The sequence below is a fragment of the Pipra filicauda genome, unplaced genomic scaffold (assembly GCF_003945595.2).
Source record: "Pipra filicauda isolate LSUMZ 115617 unplaced genomic scaffold, ASM394559v2 scaffold181_size1560634_pilon, whole genome shotgun sequence".
NCBI lineage: Eukaryota > Metazoa > Chordata > Aves > Passeriformes > Pipridae > Pipra > Pipra filicauda.
In genome coordinates, this window is record NW_024104289.1 from 168,975 (window position 1) to 194,223 (window position 25,249).

Here is a 25,249-nt window from a genome sequence, read left to right on the forward strand (position 1 = left end):
GTTCTGGATACCAGCTTGTCATCAGGAGAGGTTTCTCTTTCTCCCCACACCTTCCTGTCAGTGCTGGTCTAAAAACCACACATTCATCTTTAAAGAATGCAGGTAACCCGTAAAGAAACTTGAGCCTCCCCTAAGGTTATGTTAGAGTTTATTTGAAAAAGTTCTTATTGATAAGTCTTCTTGCAGTTTCCAAAAAACAAAAATGAAGACAGTGGTATTTCATTCTTGTACAAACCAGAGGCAAGCAGGAGATGTTACCAGTGTGCAACAGCACTACCAACAGAACAGGAAGTGAAGAATTCCCTCTACAATAAATGTCTTCCATGCACTGATCTCTGATGCACATACAGACCTACCTAGACTGCTCCTTTCCTTGTTTTTAATGGAATTTTGCCCTGAATAGTAGTGTACAGCTTTCAGAAGTCTATTCATCCATCTATCAACAAGATTTAGGAAGTTGTTACTGTGATGAACCACCCAGAGGTAGCTCCAGGTGCATCATGTCCACATCAATAGGATCAAGACAAAGAATAGAGTGGAGAAGAAAGAGGAATGGATTAATCTGTAAATGAGTGACAGTGGAATTAATCAGTTACAAACCAGCACATGCATCAAAGCCCAGAGAAGAACCACTTGATAAGTTTGAATTCTCCTTTAAAGCAGAAAATAAGAAAAGTACTGAAATCTGTTAACAATGGGCATTTCTTTCAAATATCTGTTTGGCCAACGTGCCATGATTTTAACTGGTTCTCCCATACTAAACTAAAGCACCTTCAAGTCCAGCTCTGAACCTCCTGATTCCTGTTATGTCTTCTCCTTCTGTGCTGCCCAGGATGGAGATAACTCACTGTATCTTCCTGCCAGTGGCAAAATCCATGCTCTCAAGCAGGAAGAGCAAACAAATATTGTGGTGAAGTTACAGTCTTCTGACATGGCAGCTTGAGAGCCAGGAAGTGCAAAAAGTGAGCCAGCATTTTATGTGTCCTCTCCTCTCTGCACTTTGTGGCAGGCTCAGAAACTGATGGTTTAAGCTCCATGTTGGAAGAAACAGAAAGTAGCAAACTGAGACTTTTTTCCCCTGTCACTGAGCAATACTTTTTCTCCAGATTCTCTGTGTAACTTTGGGATGGAACTCATACCCTAAGTTTAAAACCCTGAAAAGCTCAAGCAATCTGTGCTTAACTCTTTGAGAGCTTGATGCCCAAAGGAATTCACATCCCTGAGCTAGGAGCCAAAAGCAGGCAGTTTACATTAAAGCCCCAGAGGATGTGCTGCAGCAGCTGAGGAGCATGAAGGATACCTGTGATATTCACAGAACTATTTAGAGTGGGGAAAGCAGCCTCTTACAGAAGGGCAGGGCTGCCACACCTCAGGCTGCCTGGAGCTGTGAAGCTGAGCCATCATGTACCTCAGGAGGTACTGACAGATCTACAAGATCACTTGAATTTTGAACTAGGCTTGAAAAGGTGTCTATACCTGAAAGAAGAAAAAAGACTTAGACTGACCTAATTTTATTGGGTCACTTTTCTCCTGGGTTCTGGGCCCTCCTTGCTGCCTGCCCCTCTGCCTCAGCTTATCCCATCTGTTTGAGAGCCATCATATTGTGTCTAATACAGTTTTTACTTTGGAAGTGGTGGATAGGAGTCTGCTGTATGCTGGACATTCAAGATATGTGAAGCATTAGAGAGAGTGTCAGTTGGGTTTTATTATAATACTTTGTTCCATAAATTCAGTATTTTATACACACATATTTTAGTATGGATGTATTTTGGTAAAAGTCACCTACACAGGAGATCTGTCATCCCTTCAATACCTACTGTTTCTTCTTGGTCTGCTCTGAGCAGATTTATCCTGTGTTTATAAAGCACTTTAGGGCTTTGTTGGACCTTTCCTCCTCTAGAGATGTTATGGAATATCGCATGAGCTCAATGTGTCTACTCAGGAGAGGGTTACCTAACAGATTTCAATCCTCATATTTGTTTCATAAATATACTTCTACTAAACGTAATCCTGCATTCAGAAAACTTGTCCCAAAACTCTGAATTCGCTTAATTTTAGAAAATAAAGCCCTTTTCTCTTTTTATCTCTGCTGGGTGCTACCACAATATCATTGTGGACTTTTCCATGTTTCTCTGTTTCCAAACAGAGAGCACCTGTACACATTGAAACTGAAGGTTAAACAAAAATACATCCTTGCCAAAGCAAAGAACTTGTTTAGCAGCTTACACAGTCATCTTGTAAAAACTCTTTCTGGACAGTATTTCTTTCAAAAAGGGCCATAAACTTTGCTTACACATATTAGATGAGACAACTTCAATGAGAAGATGCTCAACACCTTCATGCAAATCCATGACACACCAGCTTTTAGGTAAGGTTGTTCTGGAAAAGAGTATTGCACATTTACTCTCTGGATTTCAATATAACTATATGTATGACTCAACCCAGAGATTCTTATCATCAATTCTCAACCCCCTCCCTATGGTGAAAGCTCTCAGTTGTTAGATTTGTGCTTTCACATAGAATAAATTATTTCTGTGCAAGAAGTGAGGCCAATCCAACTGGATTTTGTCCAGTTGGAGCCTTGCTGGGCTGTGCTTTTGTGAGCAAAGCACCACCCCACTAACAAGAACACTTAGTCTGCACTTCTAAGAGCTGAGACAACTTTTGGGGGAGGCTCTTTGCAATAGTAACTTGATGCACCAGCAGTATGGCTAGAGCAAAAGAATATATCATCCCCATTTTATTATGGCTTTCAAGTGAAACATTCATGGTGTGCCTGATTTTTCGGAGTGATTTTCTTGTATGAAACCTTTGTTGTACCCAAAACAAAGAAGATTTTATTGCTGTAAATCAGAAATTACTCAGGACATGAAGAGAATTAAAGGTCAGTAGCAAATAATGTGAGCAAGTCAACAGTGTCAAAGCAAGAAAAACATGTGTTGCAAATGGGTCACACAGCTCTGCAAAGAAGGTTTGATCAAACATCTTCTCCAAAGTAAATTTACCTTCAGAGATCCTCTGAACAACATCCAATTTTAAACAGCCTTTAATCTTTACACAGAGAACAAGAGCATTTGGACACCAGAACATCCACAAGAAGTTTCCAATCATTTTATAAAATGGGTTCAGTGTTGTGAAATGCATGCATCAGCTTATATGGTTAATAGAGGATAGAAGCCATTATCTCCATTTTTCCCCTTATGCTACTGTGTATGTCTTTTATTTGAGTCCAGTGACTTTTTTTTTTTTTTTTAAGTTTAAAGCTGTTATTTGAAATACCAAAGTTTAAGTGAGGAAGGTTTTGTAGGTGGAAAGGAAAAGGCGTTGTGAGGGAACAAACATAAGAGCGGGCAGTTACTCAGCAGTTACTCAGTCTGTCAAGGTCCTGGGCAGGCAGGTGATGTTTGAAGAAGCAACTCTACATTATCTCTACATTACATTAAAGCTATTTTTAAGCAAAATCTGATCTTAGCATCACCTTTATTTTAAGCTAAACCAGCTTATGGCTCAGAAGTCTCACTGATTTTTTATACTGAAGTTAGAAAACAGAATAAAAAGATGAAGCAGGGTTATTGCCGTGCTGCATGTCACATAATGTTCTCTCAGACAAATGTATCCCACCCCCTTCACCCTTCATGTCAGAGAAGAAGTTTCTCTTACCTACTTGCCATGCCAGGAAGAAGTTTTTCTCTCAGCAAATACTCTGAGTAGGGATAAGACAACCTCAGAAATCCTCCTAGTAGTCCAAGGCATGGAGTTGTCTCCCTTTTATACTCCAAGGACTGTCACTCACACTGACAGGCAGCACAAAAGGGAAGGGACAGGCAGGAGGTGCCAAACCCCACAAGAGGCCGTGGAGTGTAAGGACAGCAGCACAACTCACGCTTCTCTCAGCACAGGAACACTCAGACCAGGAAGTCAAAACCACCTGCACTTGGCTCCTGCTTTTCCTTACCTCCTCTGGCCGGGAATACTGGAGGTGACAGCAGGGAGAAGCATGGCCACCGCCTCCTCTCACACCTGGATTTCCAGATGCAATCCTGAGATCCATGCAGGAACTGCAGCCATGAGTCACAGCATTGCATCTGAATTATTTGCTAAGCAGATTTTAGATTTCTGCATGAATTTTGGGGCGCAGAAATAAGCACAGCAAGTCTGAAAACCCTGAGATGGACAGGACATTCCAGTCTTGCTGTTCCACATACAGTTATTATTTGACAATAGAAGGGAAGATGATAATAAATCTGAGATCAAAAAAAAAAAAGTAGGGAAGGAAAAAACCCAACATATGCTTCTTTATTCTTCTCTGTTCTTGTGAATATAGGAAGCATTATAACAAAGACATGCTTTAGAAAGGCAGCACTTCGCATGCACCACTGGAAGCAAGTGGTGGCAGGTGCTGGTAAATGCAGGTACCCATTCCAACACCTGTCCTGGGAAACTTGCATTCATTATGTGATTAAATGAACCTTCAGATGGTTTAAAGCTTCTTTTTGTTTGATTGGTAATTTTAGCATTTTCTTCTTCATAATAATTAACTCCTAAAAAACATAGCTTTAGGCCTAAACTGTATATATATATATATATATATATATATATGTATGTATGTATATACAAAAGTCAAAATGGCTTGGCATTAGGCTACCAGTTATAGAAGTGATTCTGCACCTCTGGTCCATGTACCCCTTCAAAGAATCATATTAGAGCAAAATAAAGCCCCTGGTAATGAAGACACCTGACACATAGAATTGCATAGGATTCAAGACTTAAAACACATTAAAGTGAAGCTTCCTTATGACACTGATATCTCAAACTTCAATATCCTTAATTGGAACAGAAATTTTCCTTACCATTTTTTACTAGTATTTATTGCAGTTCTGGGTAAACACAAAAAATCCAATGTCCTGCATTTATCAACTGCCCCAGTTTATCAACTGAATGCAGGAAGTCTTCTTCTGGGTTTTCAGTTAAAATACAAAAGCCAGTGGGCGTATTCTGTCTGTAAGAAAGTTGCGACTTCTTTACTCACACTAGTAGAAAGAGCCCAGATGGGAGCCCAGGGAATTTTCATTTACAAGCAGTGTCATCACTGGAGTCAGTGTTTAAGTTAATCTTTGATAAAATCACAGGTTGGGTCAGCAGCATCACTAGCAATCTCATAACCAAATGTGTACTTAAATCTTGTTTAAAACTTCCATCGTGTGATTTAGACATTGAGCTAAGAAAAATGAAGGCATCCCAAACTAAAAGGAGTGTGTTCACCAACAGAAGTGAAGGACTGATCAAGGGCAAATTCGTCAGAGAATTTGGGTTGTTCCAGGTCTAATTCACTAAGAAAACCCAAGTGTCCAGAGAGCAGCCTTGGAAAATATGTGGGTTGTGCCACAGTTGAGGCCAGGCTGACCCTGCTCTCTGTTCCTCTTTTTCTGTCACAGGAGAATGAGGAGAGTATTCGGTGCTGTCTCACTCCCATGTGACAGCATTTCCAAAGGAATGGGGCAATAAACCTGTGGAAGATCTGCCTGACAAAGTTGCCACCTCAAGCAGCTGACCTTTGCCAAGATCCAGGATTTTGTAAGGAGAATCTTTGTTTAGGAATCATTGAGGTCTGTTCACTGCAGGTGAAGCCATATTAATTAAAGAGCTTCGAAATGTTTCACATTTAGCACAGACACAAAGATGCATTTGCTTATTAGTCAGTAATTTGTACACATTGATGTAAACCAAACTTTTAGGCAGCCCGGCTGAAACATCCTATCTTGTTGCACAGCTCAGTCCTGGTGCTTTTTGGATAAACATTGCCATTAATGAATTGTTAAGGCTGAGAGAATTGGGATTGTTCAGCCTGGAGAAGAGAAGGCTTCAGGGTGACCTGTTGTGGCCTTCCAGGACCTGAAGGGAGCCCACAAGGAAGATGGAGAGAGACTATTTCCAGGGACCTGGAGTGACAGGACAAGAAGGAATGGCTTCAAATTGACAGTAGGTTTAGACTGGATATTGGGAAGAAATTCTTCCCTGGGAGGGTGGGGAGGCCCTGGCACAGGTTGCCTAGAGAAGCTGTGGCTGCCCCATCCCTGGAAGCGTTGAAGGCCAGGTTGGATACTCAGAACTTGGACTGTATAAGGCTGGCACTGTTGTCCGGGTCTTAGAAAGATAAACCACTTGTCTGTAGAATTGCCTTGCTAAAGTTAAGGGCTTGACCTGCTTCAGTGGTCTCAGAGCTAGGGGGAGGTTAACAAGGTTGGGGAGAAGGATGTGCCACTGATAGCGGACACAGAGAATGCAGAATTTATGGGCCACAAGGACATCTGTGGCAGAACTCCCCAGATAAGGAAGAAACTGCTAAAACCAACTCAGAAACTGTGCTGAAATCAGCTCTGACTAGGCAAAAGGTAATTCCAGGAGGGGGAAATCACAACCACCGACTCACGGACCATCGACCCAAGAAACCCACCAACCCAAAAGAAGACGGAGCATGTGGACTAATTAGCACAAGAAGTGAGGGAATCATTTAACCAACAGAAGATAGAATACTAATTAATAAGAGAACTATGCCATTTGTAGCCAAGGAGCAATAATTCCTTTTTTTGATGTATAACTCCTTTGCTAACATGTATGAATGATGAAAAGTTTCAAACGATCCCAGGAACCACCACTGAGAAGCCCAGGGTGAGGAAGGACTACCGGAACACCGCTGGACCCCTGGGTGGTAACTAGTTAAATAAAACCTGTCCTATGGACTTCAGCACACGGTCTCCTTGGTGCCTTAATTCGGGAAGAATTAGGACAAGAGGGCAGGGTCTTAAGCTGTGCCAGAGGAGGTTTAGGTTGGATATTAGCAGGAATTTGTAAATACAGACAGTGATCAGACATTGGAATGGGCTGCCCAGGGAGGTGGTGGAGTCACCATCCCTGGAGGTTTTTAAAATGAGACTGCATGTGGCATCAGTGCCATGGTCTGGCAGCCACGGCGGAGTTGGATCAAGGGTTGGACTTGACGATCTCGGAGGTCTTTTCCAACCTGACTGATTCTATGATTCTAAGAGCCGTCTGTCACTAACCGGACTCTGGGGTTATTTAGGCAGTTAACAGAGGGCAAAAGGGCTGTGACAACACAACACTGGCAACCCCTCAGTGCCCGCGGGAACATTCCTGCCCTCGGCCACGGCCAGCTCCCGCCCGGTGTGACGTCAGGGGGGCGGGAGCTCAGCTCGGCAGTGTGACGTCACGGGGCGGGGCGGGAGGCGCATACCGCCGTGACGTCAAGGGGCGGAGTGGGCTAGGGCGGTGTCCTTGGGTCTGTCGGGGCAGCGATGGGGGCGCAGCTCAGCGTGGTGAGTGCTGGGGAGCGGCTGCGACCGGGAGCGGGATTGCATGGCATGGCATGGCATGGCGTGGCAGAGCATGGCGTGGCAGCGCATGGCATGGCAGCGCATGGCATGGCAGCGGAGCATAGCGGTCCCTGCATCCCACGGTGCGGTATCGTCCCCCCTGCCCACCCCCTGCTCCTCCCGCGGAACACCCGAGGCCTGGCGGTGCCCCAGCGTGTCCCCGCTGCCTCCCGCGGCTCCGGCCCCCGCCGTGGTGGTGGTGCCGGCGGTGGTGGCGTTTGTCCGCCCTCGGCTCCACGAATAACTGTGTGCTGTTGTTGTTCAGAGGCCCTGAACCCTCCGGCCAGGCAGCTGCGGGGGTGCGGTTTTCCCTCCGTCGGGATCAGCTGAAAGAGAGGAGGTTTATATCGGATATTAGGAAGACATTCTTCACTGTGAGGGTGGTGAGGCACTGGAACAGATTGCCCGAGGTTGTGGCTGCCCCATCCCTGGAAGTGTTCAAGGCCAGATTGGACGGGGCTCGGAGCAACCTGGGCTAGTGGAAGGTGTCCCGGCCCGTGGCAGGGGGTTGGAACTGGATGAGCTTTAATGTCCCTTCCAACCCAGCCCCATTCTGTGATTCCATGATCATTCGTACTGAGTGGTGGGGTCTGCAGCACTGTCATCTCTCCCATGCATCATTCCCCTCTTTCCCCAGACCTTCATCCCTGTTTCTTTTGTCTTATGTACCTGCTCAAACGCTTCTGGGTTTGTGAGAGGGGCAGGACGGAGCTGGATGCAAACGTGCTCGTTTGGGCACGGCTTCTTGTTAGATGCATTGAAGGAAGGAGATGAGGCACATGCTGAAGCTGCAAAAGTGAAGAAATCCCTTTATCCTCTTATTTTCTAAAACAGATGAGAAGATTGTCTAGCTAAGATCACTTCAGAAACAGGGTTTGAATGAGGAAGTGTGGGGAGGGGAATTGGAGGTGAGGGTAACAGGGTTTTCATGCCAAAGCAGGGTTTGATTTGTGTGTTTGTAGGGCAGGTCGGTGATGGAGTGTCCAGCCTGAAGCTGTGTTTAACTGTGCCCTGCTCACCACGCCCCAGCAGCTGGCAGTCTCCATGCTATGGTTTTTCTCTTTGTTATCACACTGAGGTCTGTTTCCATGAATAAAAATTCCTGCTCAGTTACTAATTCTGTGTTCTCTGTTAGCAGAGATTTGTGCAGCTGGAAATGATGAGTCACCAGGTCCTCATTTAGTGATTTCCAGGCCTTTTGGTCAAGCTAGTCACTCTCAGCTGCTGGAGACCTGATGCAGCTTCCATGGATGCAGTGCAGTTATCTTCATTAACACTTTGGTCTGCCCCATGCTGAGAGTTTATTGATCACTTTTAACCCAGAGAATGTTTTTCTTAGCAGGCATAACTTTTTATACTCATTCAGCCTTCAGTTCTTCCCCTTTTTTCTCTGCCCACCTGCTGATAGTGTCTGAGTAGGGAACTGAAATTATCTGAATTGGTGGGTGTGCTGTTTCTTTCTAGGCCAGATGCCACGAGGCTTTTGCACTAATTGACCATGAATAACAAATTACCTTCCACGAGGCAAACGCTGTGTTCAGATTGTTTGTCAAAATCAAACTGCATTCTGTTCCAGTACACTCACTGCTTCACAAAGTGATGGTGATGCACATTTGGGGACAGTGTGTTAATCTCATTTATTGAACAGCTGTGGGAGTTTTTGCTTGACAACTGATGACCTGAAAATTATTTGCAAGGGTGGGAGAAAACATTTACCTCTGCACACAGGTGGAGAAAGTGACTTGCAGAGATGACAGTTTGAACTCCACCCTCCTCTTGCCTTCCCAGTCGTGATACTGACATTAATGTTGGAGTTGGGACTGAGCCTGAGGTTTTGAATTCCCATTTTCAACTGCATTTTTGCCAGACAACAGCAGCATTGCTTGCAGTTTTTTGGTCCATTTTAGACAGGCACATTTGTAAATGAAACTATTTTGACACATGAATATTTCATTTGAAACACTATCTGCCTCAGAGTCAGATTGCTGTTGCTACCAGGTCTCATTCACCTGCTGAATTCTCATTAGGGAGTTTATTTGCTGCTCTGTTGCTTTCTTAACTCTCCTCACTTCCCCTTTTTTGTGTCAGTAACAAAAGTTCTTCCCGGAGCTGCAGTAGTCTAGTGGATTTGTGGGAGTTAAGGAAAACATTCCTATCAACTTCAGCTTCTTCACAAACAAGATGTGTGGAGCTATTTCAGTTTGTTCCAAATAAAAGTGAAAAATGCAGTGTGTGGGTATGGCATGGTGTGTCCCGAAGCTGTACACTGTGTCGATGCATTTTAAACCCCTACAGCAGCATCTTAAGAAGGGGGAAATTATGCTGTCCCTTACACAGTTCTAGTAATAATAATGTAGGAGCGGTTTGGGTTTGTTTTTTGTTTCTTTGGTTTTTTTTAAATAGTCTCCTGACCACTGTCACACTTGCAGAAATACCGGTCAGGTCCCTTTAAAACGAAATGAAAGTGAAAGCAAACCAGGCAGGACTGTGAGCTCACTTTTTGGTTTTTGCTCTAGTCATGCTTTCCACCTCTCCTCTGTTAAAGCACTGAATAACAAATTACAGAGTCTGAGAGAATTTTTATAAGTAGTTGTTCTCTGTGGATGGAGGAGCAGAGACACTGGGAGGCCAGGGAGCCCAAATAACTCACTCAGAGACAGGAGCCCTGGCCCTGGCCAAAGCTTTCAGGGGGACCCATTGCCCAGTGGGCAGCAGAGGCTGTGGAGATGATTCAGAGACTGTAGCATCTCCCTGACCAGGAAAGGCTGAGGGATCTGGGGCTGTTCAGCCTCAAGAGGAGACACTGAGAGGGGACCTCATCCATGTGTGTCAGTGTCTGCAGGGAGGGGGCAGAGGATGGACCAGGCTCTGCTCGGGGGTGCCCAGCAATTGGAGGCCTCGGGCAGGAACTGATGCCAAGGGAGTTCCACCTGGACATGAGGAAGAACTTCTTTGCTGTGCAGTGACCAAGCACTGAACAGATTGCCCAGAGAGGGTGTGGAGTCTCCCTCACTGGGGATATTCCAGAGCTGTCTGGACACAATCCTGTGCCATGTGCTCTGGGATGACCCTGCTGGAGCAGGGACCAGATGACCCACCGTGGTCCCTTCCAGCCTAATCTGCACGTGCCAGTGGGAGGCTGGGGGACATGGGATGTAGGGGGTGAGCATCTGGGACATTTAGGGGAGGAGTAGCTGGGAATCCTGGTCAACTGCAAGTGCCTCAGCACTGAACACCAGGTATTCATAAAGCAAATTTCTGTGTTACACTTGCTGGTATTTGTCTGTTGTTGTTTGGTATTTTTTAATAATACTTCCTCTTCATGCTCATATTAGTACAAAGAAACACCTTTATTTTTTTTTGGTGGCTGGATTGTCCTGTCATGCTACCACAGATCTTCTCACTAAAATGACTTGCTCTCATTGTGCACAAGTCTAACACTCTTTCTGTGTTGCTGCAGTTGCGTCAGGTTGTGACATACCCAATATGGCTCATCTACACCACCATCATGAGGATTTTCAGGAATCCCCATCCTGCCATCACTCTGAAGGATCCTGAAGTGAAGTACACTTTGAGGCTGATTGATAAGGAGGTAAGTGCATGTGGAGTGCTGAGCATGACCTATCTATGGACACTGTGAAATGCTCAGAGCTTCTGAAATCTTGGGTAATGTCACAGCAGGGTGAACACAACTATGCTGATACTGATTCCTGGTACTAGATTGTTGTATTTTAATGTGTTACAGGAAGAAAAGTGTTTACATCATTGAAAGGTGTTTAAATCATACAGTCCTTGACAGCACCTGAGCTGTCTCAGCTTCTCTTTGTTAAAAGTACCTTCTAGTACAGAATGAAATCTCTGCTCAACCAGGATTTCAGAGGAAAGTCATGACCCTTTCAGGGATGGATCTTGCCATCAGAAGTTGGTAACTCAGCTTGTGGGAAGGGGACCAAAGCCACCAAAGGTGAACAGTCCAGGTTCCCCTTGGATAAACCTGGGGATAGAAATCCTGGGTTTTTGGGTGTAAAGTCACACTTGAGGATCTTTTTAGTGTTGACTTTTTAAGTCAATGAACTAGTCAGAAATTTATCAGAAGACTTTTGATAAAAAGAACTTTGGACTGGAACAGAGCTTTTGAGGTGTAGGCAGTGCACTGATAGATTGACTTTCACTTGTTCTGCCTGTCAAGGAAAACAGTCATTGCCATTCCAAATCCTGGTTTCGTGGGAACTGAAAGCTTCCCTGTGGCTTGGGCTGAGCTGCATTGCTGAGTTTATATCCCATGTGTACTTATGGAATTTATTTCCCATGTGTACTGCAGCCACTCTATTATTATATACTCTCTGCTTTCTCATGAGATGGGAGCACGTGGCTGCAGGTACAGCTTGACCTGCAGGAGGGAAGGGAAGCTGAGGCACTGCACAGGCTTCTGACAGTCCAACTACTTGCATGTTTCTGCTGGACTAGTTTGGAACAGAAGAGAATTCACAGGTTTTTTGCTAAATACTGATTATTTTTTTTTTCACACTCTTGTTATTTTTGTATGCTTTTCATTGATATTAGGGTGGAGGAAGAGCTCATATGTAACCAGGTCAAAGGACACTGACCTGTTGGAGCAAGTCCAGAGGAGGGACACCAGAATGATCAGAGGGATGGAGCAGCTCTGCTGTGAGGAAAGGCTGAGAGAGTTGAGATTGTTCAGCCTGCGAAAGAGAAGGCTTTGGGGTGACCTAATTGTGGCCTTCCAGTACCTGAAGGGAACCCACAAGGAAGATGGAGAGAGACTATTTCCAAGGGCCTGGAGTGACAGGACAAGGGGGAATGGCTTCAGCTGACAGAGAGTAGGTTTAGATTGGATATTGGAAAGAAATTCTTCCCTGGGAGGTGGTGAGGCCCTAGCACAGGTTGCCTAGAGAAGCTGTGGCTGCCCCATCCCTGGAAGTGTTGAAAGCCAAGTTGGCTCTGAGCAACCTGGGCTAGTGGAAGGTGTCCCTGGGTTGAACCTGGATGATCTTTAAGGTCCCTTCCAACCCAAACCATTCTGTGATCCTATGAATGTGCCCAAATTGAGTATTCCATACCTCCCATCTTTTGAATGGAGAAATAGGGGTCCCAAGGCTGCTTCCTAGTGTTTAACACAAGAAAAAAATATGTCATAATATAGTTAGGTGTGCTAACTAAATTTATGCCTTAAAAACCCAACAACTTCAGTCTGGTTGGTTGGTTTTATAATGGTGAGCATCATTCATTGGTTGCCTTTCAGTGGCTTCAGCAATGCACCAGCCTGCAAAAACTGCCCTCCAGCTTTGCATTTGCAACTTTAGACAGGAGTGCCTGGCCAAGGGCTTTCAGGAGTTCAGGGCAATGACAAGGGATGGCATTGGGGAACGCAGCCAAAGTGATCCCATGCTGGAAATTGCTCCTGCATCCCGATTCAAGGCTGTCTGTAACGCAGCCTTGACTCCCAGCTTGCAGAATGGCTGGCTCAGTGTCTTGCCTGTGGGAGAGAGCAGAGGCACAACCTTACTGATCTCGGTATTAGGAATGTCTGGAGACTCTTAGTGTTTCTCACAGTTGCCTCTTGTGATGCACCAAAATACTTGTGTTCAGTCACCTTCAGCTGAGCCATCCCAACTTTAACTGATGAGATGATTAAATGGGAATTCAGAACTTGCTGCTTTCTGTATGAGGGTAAAGACAGCATAATAAAAATACAGGAGTATTGGCAAAATCCAGCTTTGAAGTGGTGAAGCTGATGCTGAAATTTCCACTCAGGAACAGCAGAAGTCAGTGTGAAAGCAGCAGTGTTAACTCCATAGCAGTTGTCTTTCTAGAGGAATTTCTAACGGAAGTTACTGCTCCTGAGTAGATGTAAGTACAGAGAAGCCCTTTTTTGACTGCCAATTAGTTCCATTTTCCTTCAGGATTTACCTTAAAATGAGTTGTGAAGAAAATTTCATCAGTGTGAGCAGAATAAGGGAAGATGAAGTAAACTCTGATGAGGAAGGAATCTGTCTCCATTGGTTATTTTAAAAACAAATAAATAAACAAATAAGGATTACAATATTTTATGGAATGTTCATGAAATTTCCTCTAGTCCCATAGGGCTTTTAAAAAAGGAAGTCACTGGATGAGGCATTAAGCTCTGTGCTGTGTCTTTCTGTCTTTCTTTGCTGTGTTTTCCATTCCCATGAATAGGACCTGATTTTTAAAATATAAAACTTACATAGCATAAGAAATAACATTTTATGTACTTATTGCCACAATTTTGTTCAAGGTATGACTTTCCTGGTAAAAGATTAGAATAATTATCCTATCTGGACTGCATATATTGTCATAATTTTATAATAGAGTTTATATCTAAATATAGTGCTCTTTTCAATTTTATTTACAGGTTAGTTCAGTTTTTACAGGGAAAATATTTTTAAGGCTCTTAGCATAGCAAAAGGAGCAAGGTTGCTACTTCCTAATCTTGACAGCCACTGGTGTCTTCTGAAATCATCTTCTGCATTGAAATAGTTACTTCATCTGATTTTGAGAGATCAAAATCAAAATATCTTGGCCTTGAACTACTGCATATTTAAACTTAAAATGAGAATTGAACAACTAATTAAATTTTATCTTGTGGCCTTCTGTGGAAGGCAGTGTAAATGTTCATAATATTTAGAAAGTTATTTATTCTTAATCTGCGTATGAGGGTTATTAACTTTTGGTATTCACATTTTAAATATACAGCAGAACAGTACTTATTTCTATTTTTAATTCTGTATTACTTCTCAAATATTTTGAGAGAAGTTTTCAGGGAGTTGAAGGAAAAGTTGACCTCAGAGTTCATATTTGTGCAAAAATTTCAGTTGGGGTGCTGCTCTCCCCCAGATACTTAATCCTGCAGGAGGCCAACACAAACCAGTGTGTTGATTTTACAAGTGAAATCACAGACTTTAAATCCCAACAACACAGCTTTTTGTTCTTTTCATTTTCCCCTTTCAGGAAGTTAGTCACGACACAAGAAGATTCCGATTTGCTCTCCCTTCCATGGAGCATGTCCTGGGTCTCCCTTTAGGTACGTTCCTTAGAAAGAATCCAAGTGTTGTTAATTATCCTACCATAGATTTTATGGGGATTTTTTTTTCCCTATGTTTTGAGCTGTTGAATTTTCAATACTCTCCCTGTGGCTTGAGCTGGTATTTGGAGCTTTGCAAGATTATCCTCACGCTGTGTGTAATCTGCAGGGTCTGCAATCTGTGTGCTTACAGGGAGCGTACATCCAGCTTGTTTCCCTGAAGGGAACACAAACAAACACTGGTCTTTACTTGTATTTTTCCAGTCTCAGCTGGAAATTTTCCTGTGGTGCTTGATCCCTTTCCAGCCCCTGGGGCACCACTCTGAGCTACTTCTCCTCTAACACACAGTGGTTCACCAGATGATCTCCTCCTCACTTCTGAATTTGCAGCCAGTCTCATGGAATTTGTCAATCCCTGTGGGGCAGCTGCTTCCATAGGACTTGCCTTCCATAATATCTTAGTGCCATTGTATACAAGCTACTGCTTGTATAAAAAGCATTTAATTGTGGCTTGTGTTTAATAGTGAATTCTGCTTTAACAAGCTGTTGAAATGATCTGTGGCTCAGGTGCTTTGTGGTTGTTGTCAGCACCTTTCCAGCATTCCAGCCCACGGGGTGAAGTTCCCTCTTGTCTAGGGTGTTATCAATCTCTTGATCCCTTTAAGAAGCCAGGAGCCTTTTTCCCTCCCTTGCCCATAAGGAACATTGAGGAGTGGTTTGCTGGGTGAGATTTGGGAAGCAGAGAGAGCTGGAAGCCAGTGAGGGTGGAAAAGCAGGAAGGAGCAGCAGAGCTGCAGCTGTGGGACAGGTACCAGTGTGTGTGCTCTGCATGGTTAGTCCAGCACCAGCACTAGTTCCCACCAGCTGGAGCGCTGTAGGAAAACACACTGGAAAATTCATCCCGAGGGAGAGGGGATTGTGTGCGTGTGGCCCCACGAGTAGGCTGCCAATGTCCTATCAGGGCAGGGAAAAGCTCTAACCAGTAAGAGCCTAAGGCATGTTTTCTCTCTGGGAGGAACCCCTTTTCTGAGTTTGTACCAATTCTTGTGGGATGTGCCCCAAGAGCAGCCCAGGCTGACAGTCTGCAGTGGTCACCACAGCTCTGTTCCGGGAGGAGGGGGTAGTGGGGCCACTCCTTGCCTGGAGGAGGAACAGGTCTTCCCTGTGCTGCCAGATGTGTGGAGGCTTTGCTGAGGGGGTTATAGGAACGACCCTTACGCTCTGTCCGTGTACAGCTTCAGGTGAGTTGTGGTTGCTCATTTCCCTGGTCACCAGGTAGCACATCTTCATCCACCCACTGCTTTGCCTGCACTTTGTGATCCTCCTGAAATAAGGAATTAACCTTGCCTGAATGGTCAGCTGCTTCTGAAGCTGATGGAATATGGTTATTATGATATTTCACAGAGCAGCTCGTGGTAAAATCCCCTCTTTGTGTTCCCATAACAGGCAGGGGTGATAGTTTGTTCTGTTGACCTAGCTGTGATAAAATAATAAAAAACAAATCCCCCTCTGCCTTCCCCTCAGTTATTCTTCACTTGGATCTCTTCAGAGTGTTGGAATTTTATAAGAATACCTTTCTTAGATGTTAATTTATATTTTTTTTCAGAAAAAAATGTTGACATTGAGAAAAGAAACTACTCTAGAGAGTTCAGAGAATGTGTGACAGGTGGAAATGTGATCACTGCATTCACATGTTAAACTGGAGGAGTAGCAGGGTTAGAAAAGGGGTTTGTGTCTGGGCAGCCTTAGCAAAGAGACCTCCTGGAAGATGTGGGGGATCTGTGGTCAAAATAAGAACACTTATTAATCTGTTAGTTACACTGAGTTAATAAAGAGGTGTGAACAGCACTGGACAGGTTTCCCCTCCTGTGGCCTTTTTACTTGTCTGTACAAGGCAAATCACATCTTTTGCAAGATCTCACGTACATTTAGGGCTGTGGTAAATGTAAGTACATGAAGGTGCCAGAAGAGATGTGACTGACACATAAAATTGACAGCAGAGTTGTCTGCCCTTGCAGGTAAAATCTGTGCATGGTTAACAACTCTGGCAAGGTGTTACAGTGTCAGGAAAGTGAGAGAGGAAGAAGTGATGCCCCAAAATAAGGTAGTTAGGAGAACTTTGAGGCTGCATTTGAAGTCCGTGTACAGTGGACATCCATAGAATAAAAATCTTTTGAAAGAAAATGGCTTTTTTCACTTCCCTGCCTGCAGGGCAGCACATCTACCTGTCTGCACGGATCGATGGAGCTCTGGTTGTCAGACCTTACACTCCAGTCTCCAGTGATGATGACAAGGGCTTTGTGGATCTTGTTGTCAAGGTGAGAATGTCATGCTCTGTTACCTACAACCCACCAGGCATTTTGCAGACACCTCTTTAGTGTCTCCTGAGATGCTGCATCATTTCCTGTACTCCCATATTGCAGTTTTCCACAATCTGGGGAGACCTGCAGATGTTCAAACACTTTTTAATCCTTTTGAAATAAGAAATTAACCTTGCCTGGATGGTCAGCTGCTTCTGAAGCTGATGTAATATGGTCATTATGATCACTGAGAACAGTGATCATGATTGTTACTGATCCAAGCAGTGTGAATGACTGATTTAATTGGTAAGAATGTGATTTTAAGTCTTAGGATAATGTCCTTTTGTTTTGTCTCCTGGTAGCTAGATTACCTAGCTAGGCTACCTGTCATTTAAAGCTGACAGGAATTTAAAATATTAATATCTGCACTGGACTCGCTCTCAGAATTTTACTTTTTGAAATTCCTGGTGTGGGCTTTTTTCTTTATTTTTTCTACCCTTTTTGAACTTGGGTGTAAATCATGCTGATTATTATTGAAACTTTTTGTGTTACAGAAATACAATGGAGAAATTGCCAGTCTGTGTCCAAAAACTGGGGCAAGAGTGGTATTTTAATCTTCTTTTTGTCAGTCAGATCTGCACTGATATTTCTTTAGGGAGTAATTATGTTCTTTGCATGAGGACTATGTGTATAAATATTACCTAAATATATTATTATTCCTATAAACCTAAATATTTGAAGGGCAAATGCTCATCTTTGAGCTGTGAGATCAATTCCTTCATTGTTGTTTTTAACAGATCTACTTCAGAGGTGTCCACCCAAAGTTTCCTGATGGGGGGAAGATGTCTCAGTACTTGGACAGCCTGAAAATAGGGGACACCATTGACTTCAGAGGACCAAGTGGCCTACTTGTCTACAAAGGAAAAGGCAAGGCTGGTTTGAAAGATATAACTTATCCAGAGTAAATAATACAGGAAAAATTACTTACTACTATAGAAGTGCTTGTTATTGATATTGTTCTCAAACAAGGGAATTTTCTCCCTGTTGTCATGGCCATAGTTTATACACTGATAAAAACACTTGGCATTTGCACTGCCCAGTGCTAATTTCCCAAGAGCAAATGAACTTTAGGAGCAGGCAGGACTTTTGTGTCAATATAAAATAACTCACTTTGGCACAGTGCAGCCCTCAGTGTGTCACAAAAACCTTCTGGCAGTTTTGTGAGCAGCAGAACTCCCAACACGTGACTTTCCAGAGCTTTGTATGTAGTATTCATGCTATCCTGGATGAAGAGGGGTATGAATACAACAAATACAACATTCTGGGGAGTTTCAAGCTCTCTGTCAGATCTGACTGAAACTGCCAAATCATCTCAAAAAGAGAAAAATATAGAAAAAATACACAAAATATACAAAATACACACCCTGCATATTTCAGGTTGCCCCTTAAAATAATCTGCACAGGATAAATAAACTCCCTGAGCAGATTAATTCCTTTCTGTAGAACTTTTTCCAGAATCTGGGCTTCCGAATATCACTGGGGGTATGGGATATGAGCAAACAGAAGTACAGGTAGTGATGTCTTGATGTCAGGAGTAAGTAATAACCCATGTCAGTGTTATTGTCACATGTCTTACAACCTCTCATCATCTTGCAGGATTTGTTTTGATTCGTGACATCTTCACCTTTGCTGTTTGCTGGGAGGGAAAGGTGACGGGGCTGAAACAAAGGCAATTAGGGATTGGAAAGGGATAACAGGCGGTGTTTGCTGCTTTCCTCAATGTTTTGCATCTCCTCTCTCTTCAGGCAAGTTTGATATTCGGCCAGAAAAGAAAGCTGACCCAGTTACTAAGACAGTGAAATATGTGGGGATGATTGCAGGTGGGACTGGTATGTATCTATAAGGATTCACCCCTGGTTTCTAAGAGCTGGGAGATACATTTTCTCTCACTTATCCTTTCTTTTGCTCCTTCACACTCTCACATCACTGACATGCCTTTCTCTCCCAGGGATAACCCCAATGCTGCAGATCATTAAAGCAATCATGAAAGACAAAGATGACCCCACCATTTGTCAGCTGCTGTTTGCTAATCAGGTAATTCTCTCCTTTTTTTCTGTCTGTGAAGTTTTACTTAACTAGCAGAAATCCTTTCTGAGGAACCTTGGTACAGAAATACAAACCCTGAGGGGAGAAGTGAACTGAGATGTTGACAACTTGCCATATAAAAGCACTACAAACAATTGGGATTTTAGCATTGCTACAGAAATGCCACTTTCCTCCCAAATGCTTGTTTTCCTGTGACTCATTGCTCTGCTTCTAATCCAGTTCATGAGTGTTTTCTCTGCATTCCTTTGGGCAAGTTGTTTAACGTTTTGGGCAGACTTTCAGAGCTGTCTTTGTTAGTGGAAACGTGACAGAGGTGGATATTTGTCTCCTTCAGCAACTTTGACTCCCCAGCTTTGTAGCAGGGTTTGCATGTGGGGTCTTCCTCTTTGAGGACACTTTAGGTGAGGCTTTGAATATCTCCATCTAATAAGTATTTGTTTCTGGATTATGAGTCATTATTTGTGGGGAGCCTCACTTCCTGCCTGTGTTTTTTAGCTTCTTTAGGCTCTTCTCTATTATTCCTCTCTCCTCTCACATTCAGTGTGTCCTCATTTCATTTGTACCATATCTAAGCCCACAAGACAGATGGAGAGACTATTTCCAAGGGCCTGGAGTGACAGGATAAGGGGGGAATGACTTCAAACTGACAGAGAGTAGGCTTAGAGTGGATATTAGGAAGAAATTCTTCCCTGGGAGGGTGGGGAGGCCCTGGCACAGGTTGCCCAGAGAAGCTGTGGCTGCCCCATCCCTGGAAGTGTCCCAGGCCAGATTGGATGGTGCTCTGAGCAACCTGGGCTTGTGGAAAGTTTCCCTGCCCTTGGGAGGGGGATTGGAATGAGATAATCTTTAAGGTCCTTCCCAACCCGGGCCATTCTAATATTCTGTGATTCTGTGATAGCTGAGTTACAACCTGAGATTTTTCTGCCCACAAGCTATTATCCAAGTGCCAAGATTCCCTTTCCTGAGGAGCCCTGCCAGTGCCCTCTGCTACTGGCTGGAGCAGCTGGTCTCTGCCAAGCCTTACGAGTTGGCATGAAGTGCAGTGGTGTCAGAGCAGGCAGGTTTGCTGTGAGTAATTCAGGATGACTAACACAGGGCTGGAGCTACTTTAGTAACACAGAAAACTCAGTGCTGCTTGGAGGGAGGGCTGGAGGAACAATTCCCTGTGTGTGAGCAACAGGCTGGGTAAACATCAGTCCAAGGCTTTCTAGTCCTTGCGCCAGTAACTGCACAAATAGAAGGCAGTTATAAAAAATATTTAAATATTTAAAATATTTTAACATATTTAAAACAATGTACATGGGCTCCTGCTGTGCTGGTTGTCACTCTTTGAATTGGTCAGACCCAGTAATAGCTTTTCTGGACCTGCAGCTGTAGGTGCTCCAGGAATAGGCACCTTTTTGGGAATAGCTGCTGGCACATTCCTCCTCACCCTCCCGGTTACAGACATAGCAGTGATCTCAGTGCCAGATTACTGAGGCTGCAGAGGATGGCACCACTTTTAGTCTATACCCTTTCCCTTCCTGCTCAGACTGCAGCTGTTCATACAGAAATAAGGCTTTCTTCTGGCCTTCAATGATGTTGCATCAGGGAGGAGCAAACTTAATACTCTGGGTAGCATTTGTTCTTCCAACCAGAACTTGATACCCTTTTGGTTATTTGTTCCACATCCTTTTTAAAAACCAAGCAGTCTGCATATGGCAATGCTGATGATGCTTGAATTGGCAAAGGTGAAAGGGAGGTATTTCTGTGCATTCATGATTAGTTTTTTGATTAAAGTTGCTTTTGTAATAGTGCTAAAAAGGGCTTTATTCTTCTGATTCCCTGATTAGGTGGTGGTTCTGTGTTTGGATCCAAGTTCTGCTTTGTTTCATTTTTAGAGGGAAGGCATGGCATGGTCAGGATTTGGGAAAGTTATTATGACCCTTTTTATTAGCTCTGCCACAGGATAGGCATGGAAATAACTTGTGTTTGCTCTCTTCAACCTGTAAAACAGAGTTGAATCATCTGTTCCATCTCTCAGGACTCGTAGAGTAGCTGCTGCTCTGTGGTCATGTGAGGGCTGCACTCAGATGCAGTGTGTGATCATTGTTTTCCTCATCCTGCAGACTGAGAAGGATATCCTGCTGCGTTCCGAGCTGGAGGAGATCCAGGCTCAGAATCCCAGTCGCTTTAAGTGCTGGTACACGGTGGACAAAGCACCCGAAAGTAAGAGCTAAACTGCCACTTCATGTGACTTCTGAGTATTAATGCACATGTTTCACAGGAGACATGCATGTCACTGTGTATTCCTGAGTTTAATGATCGATTGCTTGCCTAATGAATGTCGGGATGCACCCAGTAGCATCATTCCTCACACAGGGATGCACTGAGGTGCAGTTAGTGTCCTCCTGGAATTTCTGATCACTGTTTCTTTTCTTTGATATTTGGAAATTTTGAACTGACCTGAGACCCCCCTGAAGATTGTTCTGCAGACTTTCACTCTCATATGTGAAACCAGACCAAAACTAGGAGAAAAAACTGTCAGTCTTACTGTGCCCAAAGGTTTGGGTCAGAATCTTTTTGACATCCAGGACTGGGAATGTGATGGTTACACCCATGACCTCACTATATTATATCCCAGTATAACTGATTATCACTGTGAGCATTTTCCAACCAGGAACAACTTTATCAGCTGGACTGCTCCTTTCTAAAGTGACCTGTGTCTGTCTTTTCCTCTTTTTTCCCCTTTCCCCACTTTCTTTTTTTTTTTTTAACAGGTTGGGAATACAGCCAAGGATTTGTGAACCAAGAGATGATCAGAGATCACCTACCCCCACCTCAAAACGATGTTCTGATCCTCATGTGTGGACCCCCTCCAATGATCCAGTATGCCTGCATTCCCAACCTGGACAAACTGGGCTACTCCAAGGACATGAGGTTCTCCTTCTAAAGACGACTGGTAATTCAGAGATCTTATGGAGAAGGGAAGGAAAAAACCATTTAACAAGGAACAGGACAAAGTTACAGAGGGGGCTGATGCACAGTGCTGGGAAGCTACATTTACCTTAAAAATGCTGCTTATTTTCTGACTCTCTGGCAAGTAAGACACACAAGCTCAGCTGTACTAAAGCTGTGCCTGGACAGGTAGTGGTGCCTCGTGCTCTGTGTGCTCCATCTCCAGGGAACACAGTGCGGCTGCTCAGGGCAGCACACACTCATTTATGCTTTTTCTTAGCTCTGTAATCAGGCAGATTAACTTCCTAACACTGTGCACACCCAGGATTTTATTTGGTATGAACTATGGAAGTAATAGAATGTGGTGGATTATTCATGTTGCTTATGCCAAATTATAATCCTTGAGGAGCTTGTACAGTATGAGGGCCAGGAGTGTTTGCCTTGTATCCATGGTCTTTGCATCATCAGTTTAAAGATGCTTGTTGAGTTGAAGGATGCCAATTAACTATTTATGACTGAAGCTGTTCAAGCTGCCTTGTTAATCAAGACAGAGAGGCAGGCAGTGATACAAAATGCGTTTCCTTTGTATTTTGGAACAGCCTCTCTTAAATGCAAACACTTTCCCAGTTCTCATCCCTGGGCACTAAAAGAAACTAAAGAAGGCAGGAGGCTTTGGGCACTGTTCCACAAATCCCTGGAATTTGTTTGCTTGTAAGTGTGTGGAATACTGAAAAAAAAATACTTTTGTATTTACTTTTAAATTGCGGGTGATGGCACAGGGGTAACAAAAGCAGTTGTTCTGTGTGTGAAAAAAATGCTGAGTGAAAACTGGATGGGATTTTTTTTGTTCATTGTTTCCCAGAGATGGATTTGGACTTAAGGGAGCTCAGGTTTCATTGCCAGGGTGGGTTTTGGCAGGTAGGCCAGCTCTGGGTGTGGAATGCATCCCATGTTGCTCAGGCAAAAGCTCCCGAGGGTTTTGCTTGGTAAGGATGCCCAGGAACAGCCTTAAGTCACCAAACTGACAGCAAATTCAAATGTCTCACTGAATCTAAAGCTGTTCCTTGGGAGTTGTTTACTATAGCTCTAGCTTTTATTTTTTAATACACTTTTTTACAGAAAAAAAAGGAAAATTTAAGGCACCTTGTGTGCCGGACCTTCTGCTCCTGAACAGCAGAGATGCTGCTGAGGTTAGAGCTGCCCTGCAGGCAGTCTAGGAAACTAAAAATCTTGTTTCTGATGATGACATCAGAGTGACTGAAAGGGAGTTTAGTCATGTCTGAAGTACTGTGGGGTGCAGTCACAGTGTCAGTGTATAATACCAATTTTTAAAGATTCAGTAGGAATTCGAGGTTATAGCTTACTGTGTTTTCTTTTGTGCCTGTACAATAGATGGGTACTGTGTATTTAAAAGGTTCATTTTTCATCAAGAATTAAAAGGAGAAGATACAGTTAATTTAAGGAACCTCAACTAGATAATGCTGTTATTAGTTTTATTAATTCAGTGTTTGCCTCAAGTCTTCAATTTTTGACTTGTGCTTCTGAAACTTGTTCTTTAATACAATGCTCCAAAGTTGAAATACTACTAAAGTTTTAAGTTTCAGTCCCTTTTATGGAAGGCAAAAAGCAGAAATAGGAGAGAAGCTGCTGGTTTGTATCATTGTGGGATATGCACAGATTTTTTTTTTTCATGTTTTCTTATTAAAAGAACCAAACCAGAACCCTCGAGCTGATGATGCATCAACTATTTTGTATTATTTACTCTGTTCATTCAACTACTGGCTTTTTTTCATGTCTGTGTAAGAAATAAAGTATCTTGCAGGTGAATCACCTGTGTGTGAGCACATCATCTTCAGCCTTGTAAGAGACAAACTGTAAAATACTATAGAATGAAGGTTCAAAAGAGAAAAAAAAAAAGATTTGTTTACTCAAGTGTTAATCTTCTTGTTTGAGCTTGGTCAAAAACTGCTGTATTTAGATACTGAATCAAGGAGTGACCTGTCTCCATTTTCCTCCCTATCACTCCAACCTCCTCTTTTTACCTTTATTTTGTACATCTTCCTTGTCAACATAAGGCTCTTTTAATAAATAAAAAGAGGGATTTTATATGATCTAATGAACCAAAACTGTGTCATAGTCCCTTTTGCTTGAGGGCCCTGTACTAAAGCCTTTAAACAAGTCAAGGATAGAAGTTGGTTTTGCGTATTTTACTTTATTTTTATTATTTTCTTTGAGCCAATTTAGTAATTAGGAGTATTCCTTCAGTTTTTTGGCAGGGGCTGCAGCAAAGTCCTGCAAGTGTGATTAACTTCTATCCAGATCATCTCTTGCAGTTAAGGCTGTTAAGCTGAGCCAACCATAGAAACAAAAGTCCTTGCAGCAGTGGAAGCAACCAAGCAACCCAACCCCTTCACTTGGCTTTTCCTGATGTTATTTATTACAGAAATTCCCGTGGGCTTTCACTGGCTGGGGGCTGCACCTTACCTGGTCCATCAGCATGTGCAGTTGCAGGAGCCCGGGCATGGCTATGAGTCACCTGAGCTGAGGCCCCAGCTTGGCTGAATGGTCAGATTTACAGGGTTACACGCTCTGTGGTGCATCTTCACCATTCTTTGCCTGTTTGCCTTGGGGGTTTAAGCTCAGGCACCTGGGCCTGGGAATTGGCCAGGGCTCTGGACCAGCTGAGTATGGCACAGCCACCCCAGCTCCCAAAATAAAACATCAAGCCTCAGGGACATCTCTGAGGTACCAGAGTCCCTTTGGAGGACATAAATCAGCAGCTGCCCAAATGTGTAACTCCCATGGTTCAAACTCTACACAGGCATTTTGATTTTCCCCTTCCCTCTCCAGTGCTTCAAAGGCATGCAAAACATCCAAAAGCCCAAGCATAGAATAGAATCATAGAATCATAGAATCGATTGGGTTGGAAAAGACCTCCGAGATCATCGAGTCCAACCCTTGGTCCAAATCCAGTCCATTTACTAGATCATGGCACTCAGTGCCACGTCCAATCTGCGTTTAAAAATCTCCAGGGATGGTGAATCCACCACCTCTCTGGGTAGCCCATTCCAATGCCTGATTACTCTCTCTGTAAAGCAGTTTTCACAGATCCAGTGTTCCTACAGAGCTGAACAGCTGAACTGACACTAATTTAACATGAAAGAAAGCTTTTCTGCAGGTTTTTTTTAACACAACAATCAATCCTGCTCCAGTACTGATTGTTCTGTTAGTTTAAACAGGAAAAAAACCCAACAGACCAATCCTGCTGAATCCTGGAGGTTCTCCCTGCACATATCCCCATAGTAGGTTGTCTGTGTAACACAGTAGAACTGTCCCCTCCATCCCACCAAACCCAGCCACACACACAAAATACAATGACACTATTGTATCTCAGCAAGTTATTCCAGGACTGAAAGGACTCCATTCTCCAGTCCCAGCTCTGTTTCTGACTC

At 43.5% G+C, this 25,249-nt stretch overlaps 1 protein-coding gene across 1 annotated transcript; it reads left to right on the forward strand.

The window, feature by feature from the left end:
* The first annotated feature begins 7,251 nt into the window (after positions 1–7,251).
* LOC113983003 (NADH-cytochrome b5 reductase 3) lies at positions 7,252–23,923 on the forward strand. Its single transcript, XM_027711721.2, has 9 exons — positions 7,252–7,334; positions 10,852–10,983; positions 14,382–14,454; positions 16,666–16,772; positions 17,552–17,681; positions 18,560–18,643; positions 18,763–18,848; positions 20,969–21,068; positions 21,620–23,923. The coding sequence occupies exons 1-9, from the start codon at positions 7,314–7,316 to the stop codon at positions 21,790–21,792; spliced, it is 906 nt and encodes a 301-aa protein (XP_027567522.1). The 5' UTR covers positions 7,252–7,313; the 3' UTR covers positions 21,793–23,923.
* The last annotated feature ends 1,326 nt before the right edge of the window (positions 23,924–25,249 follow it).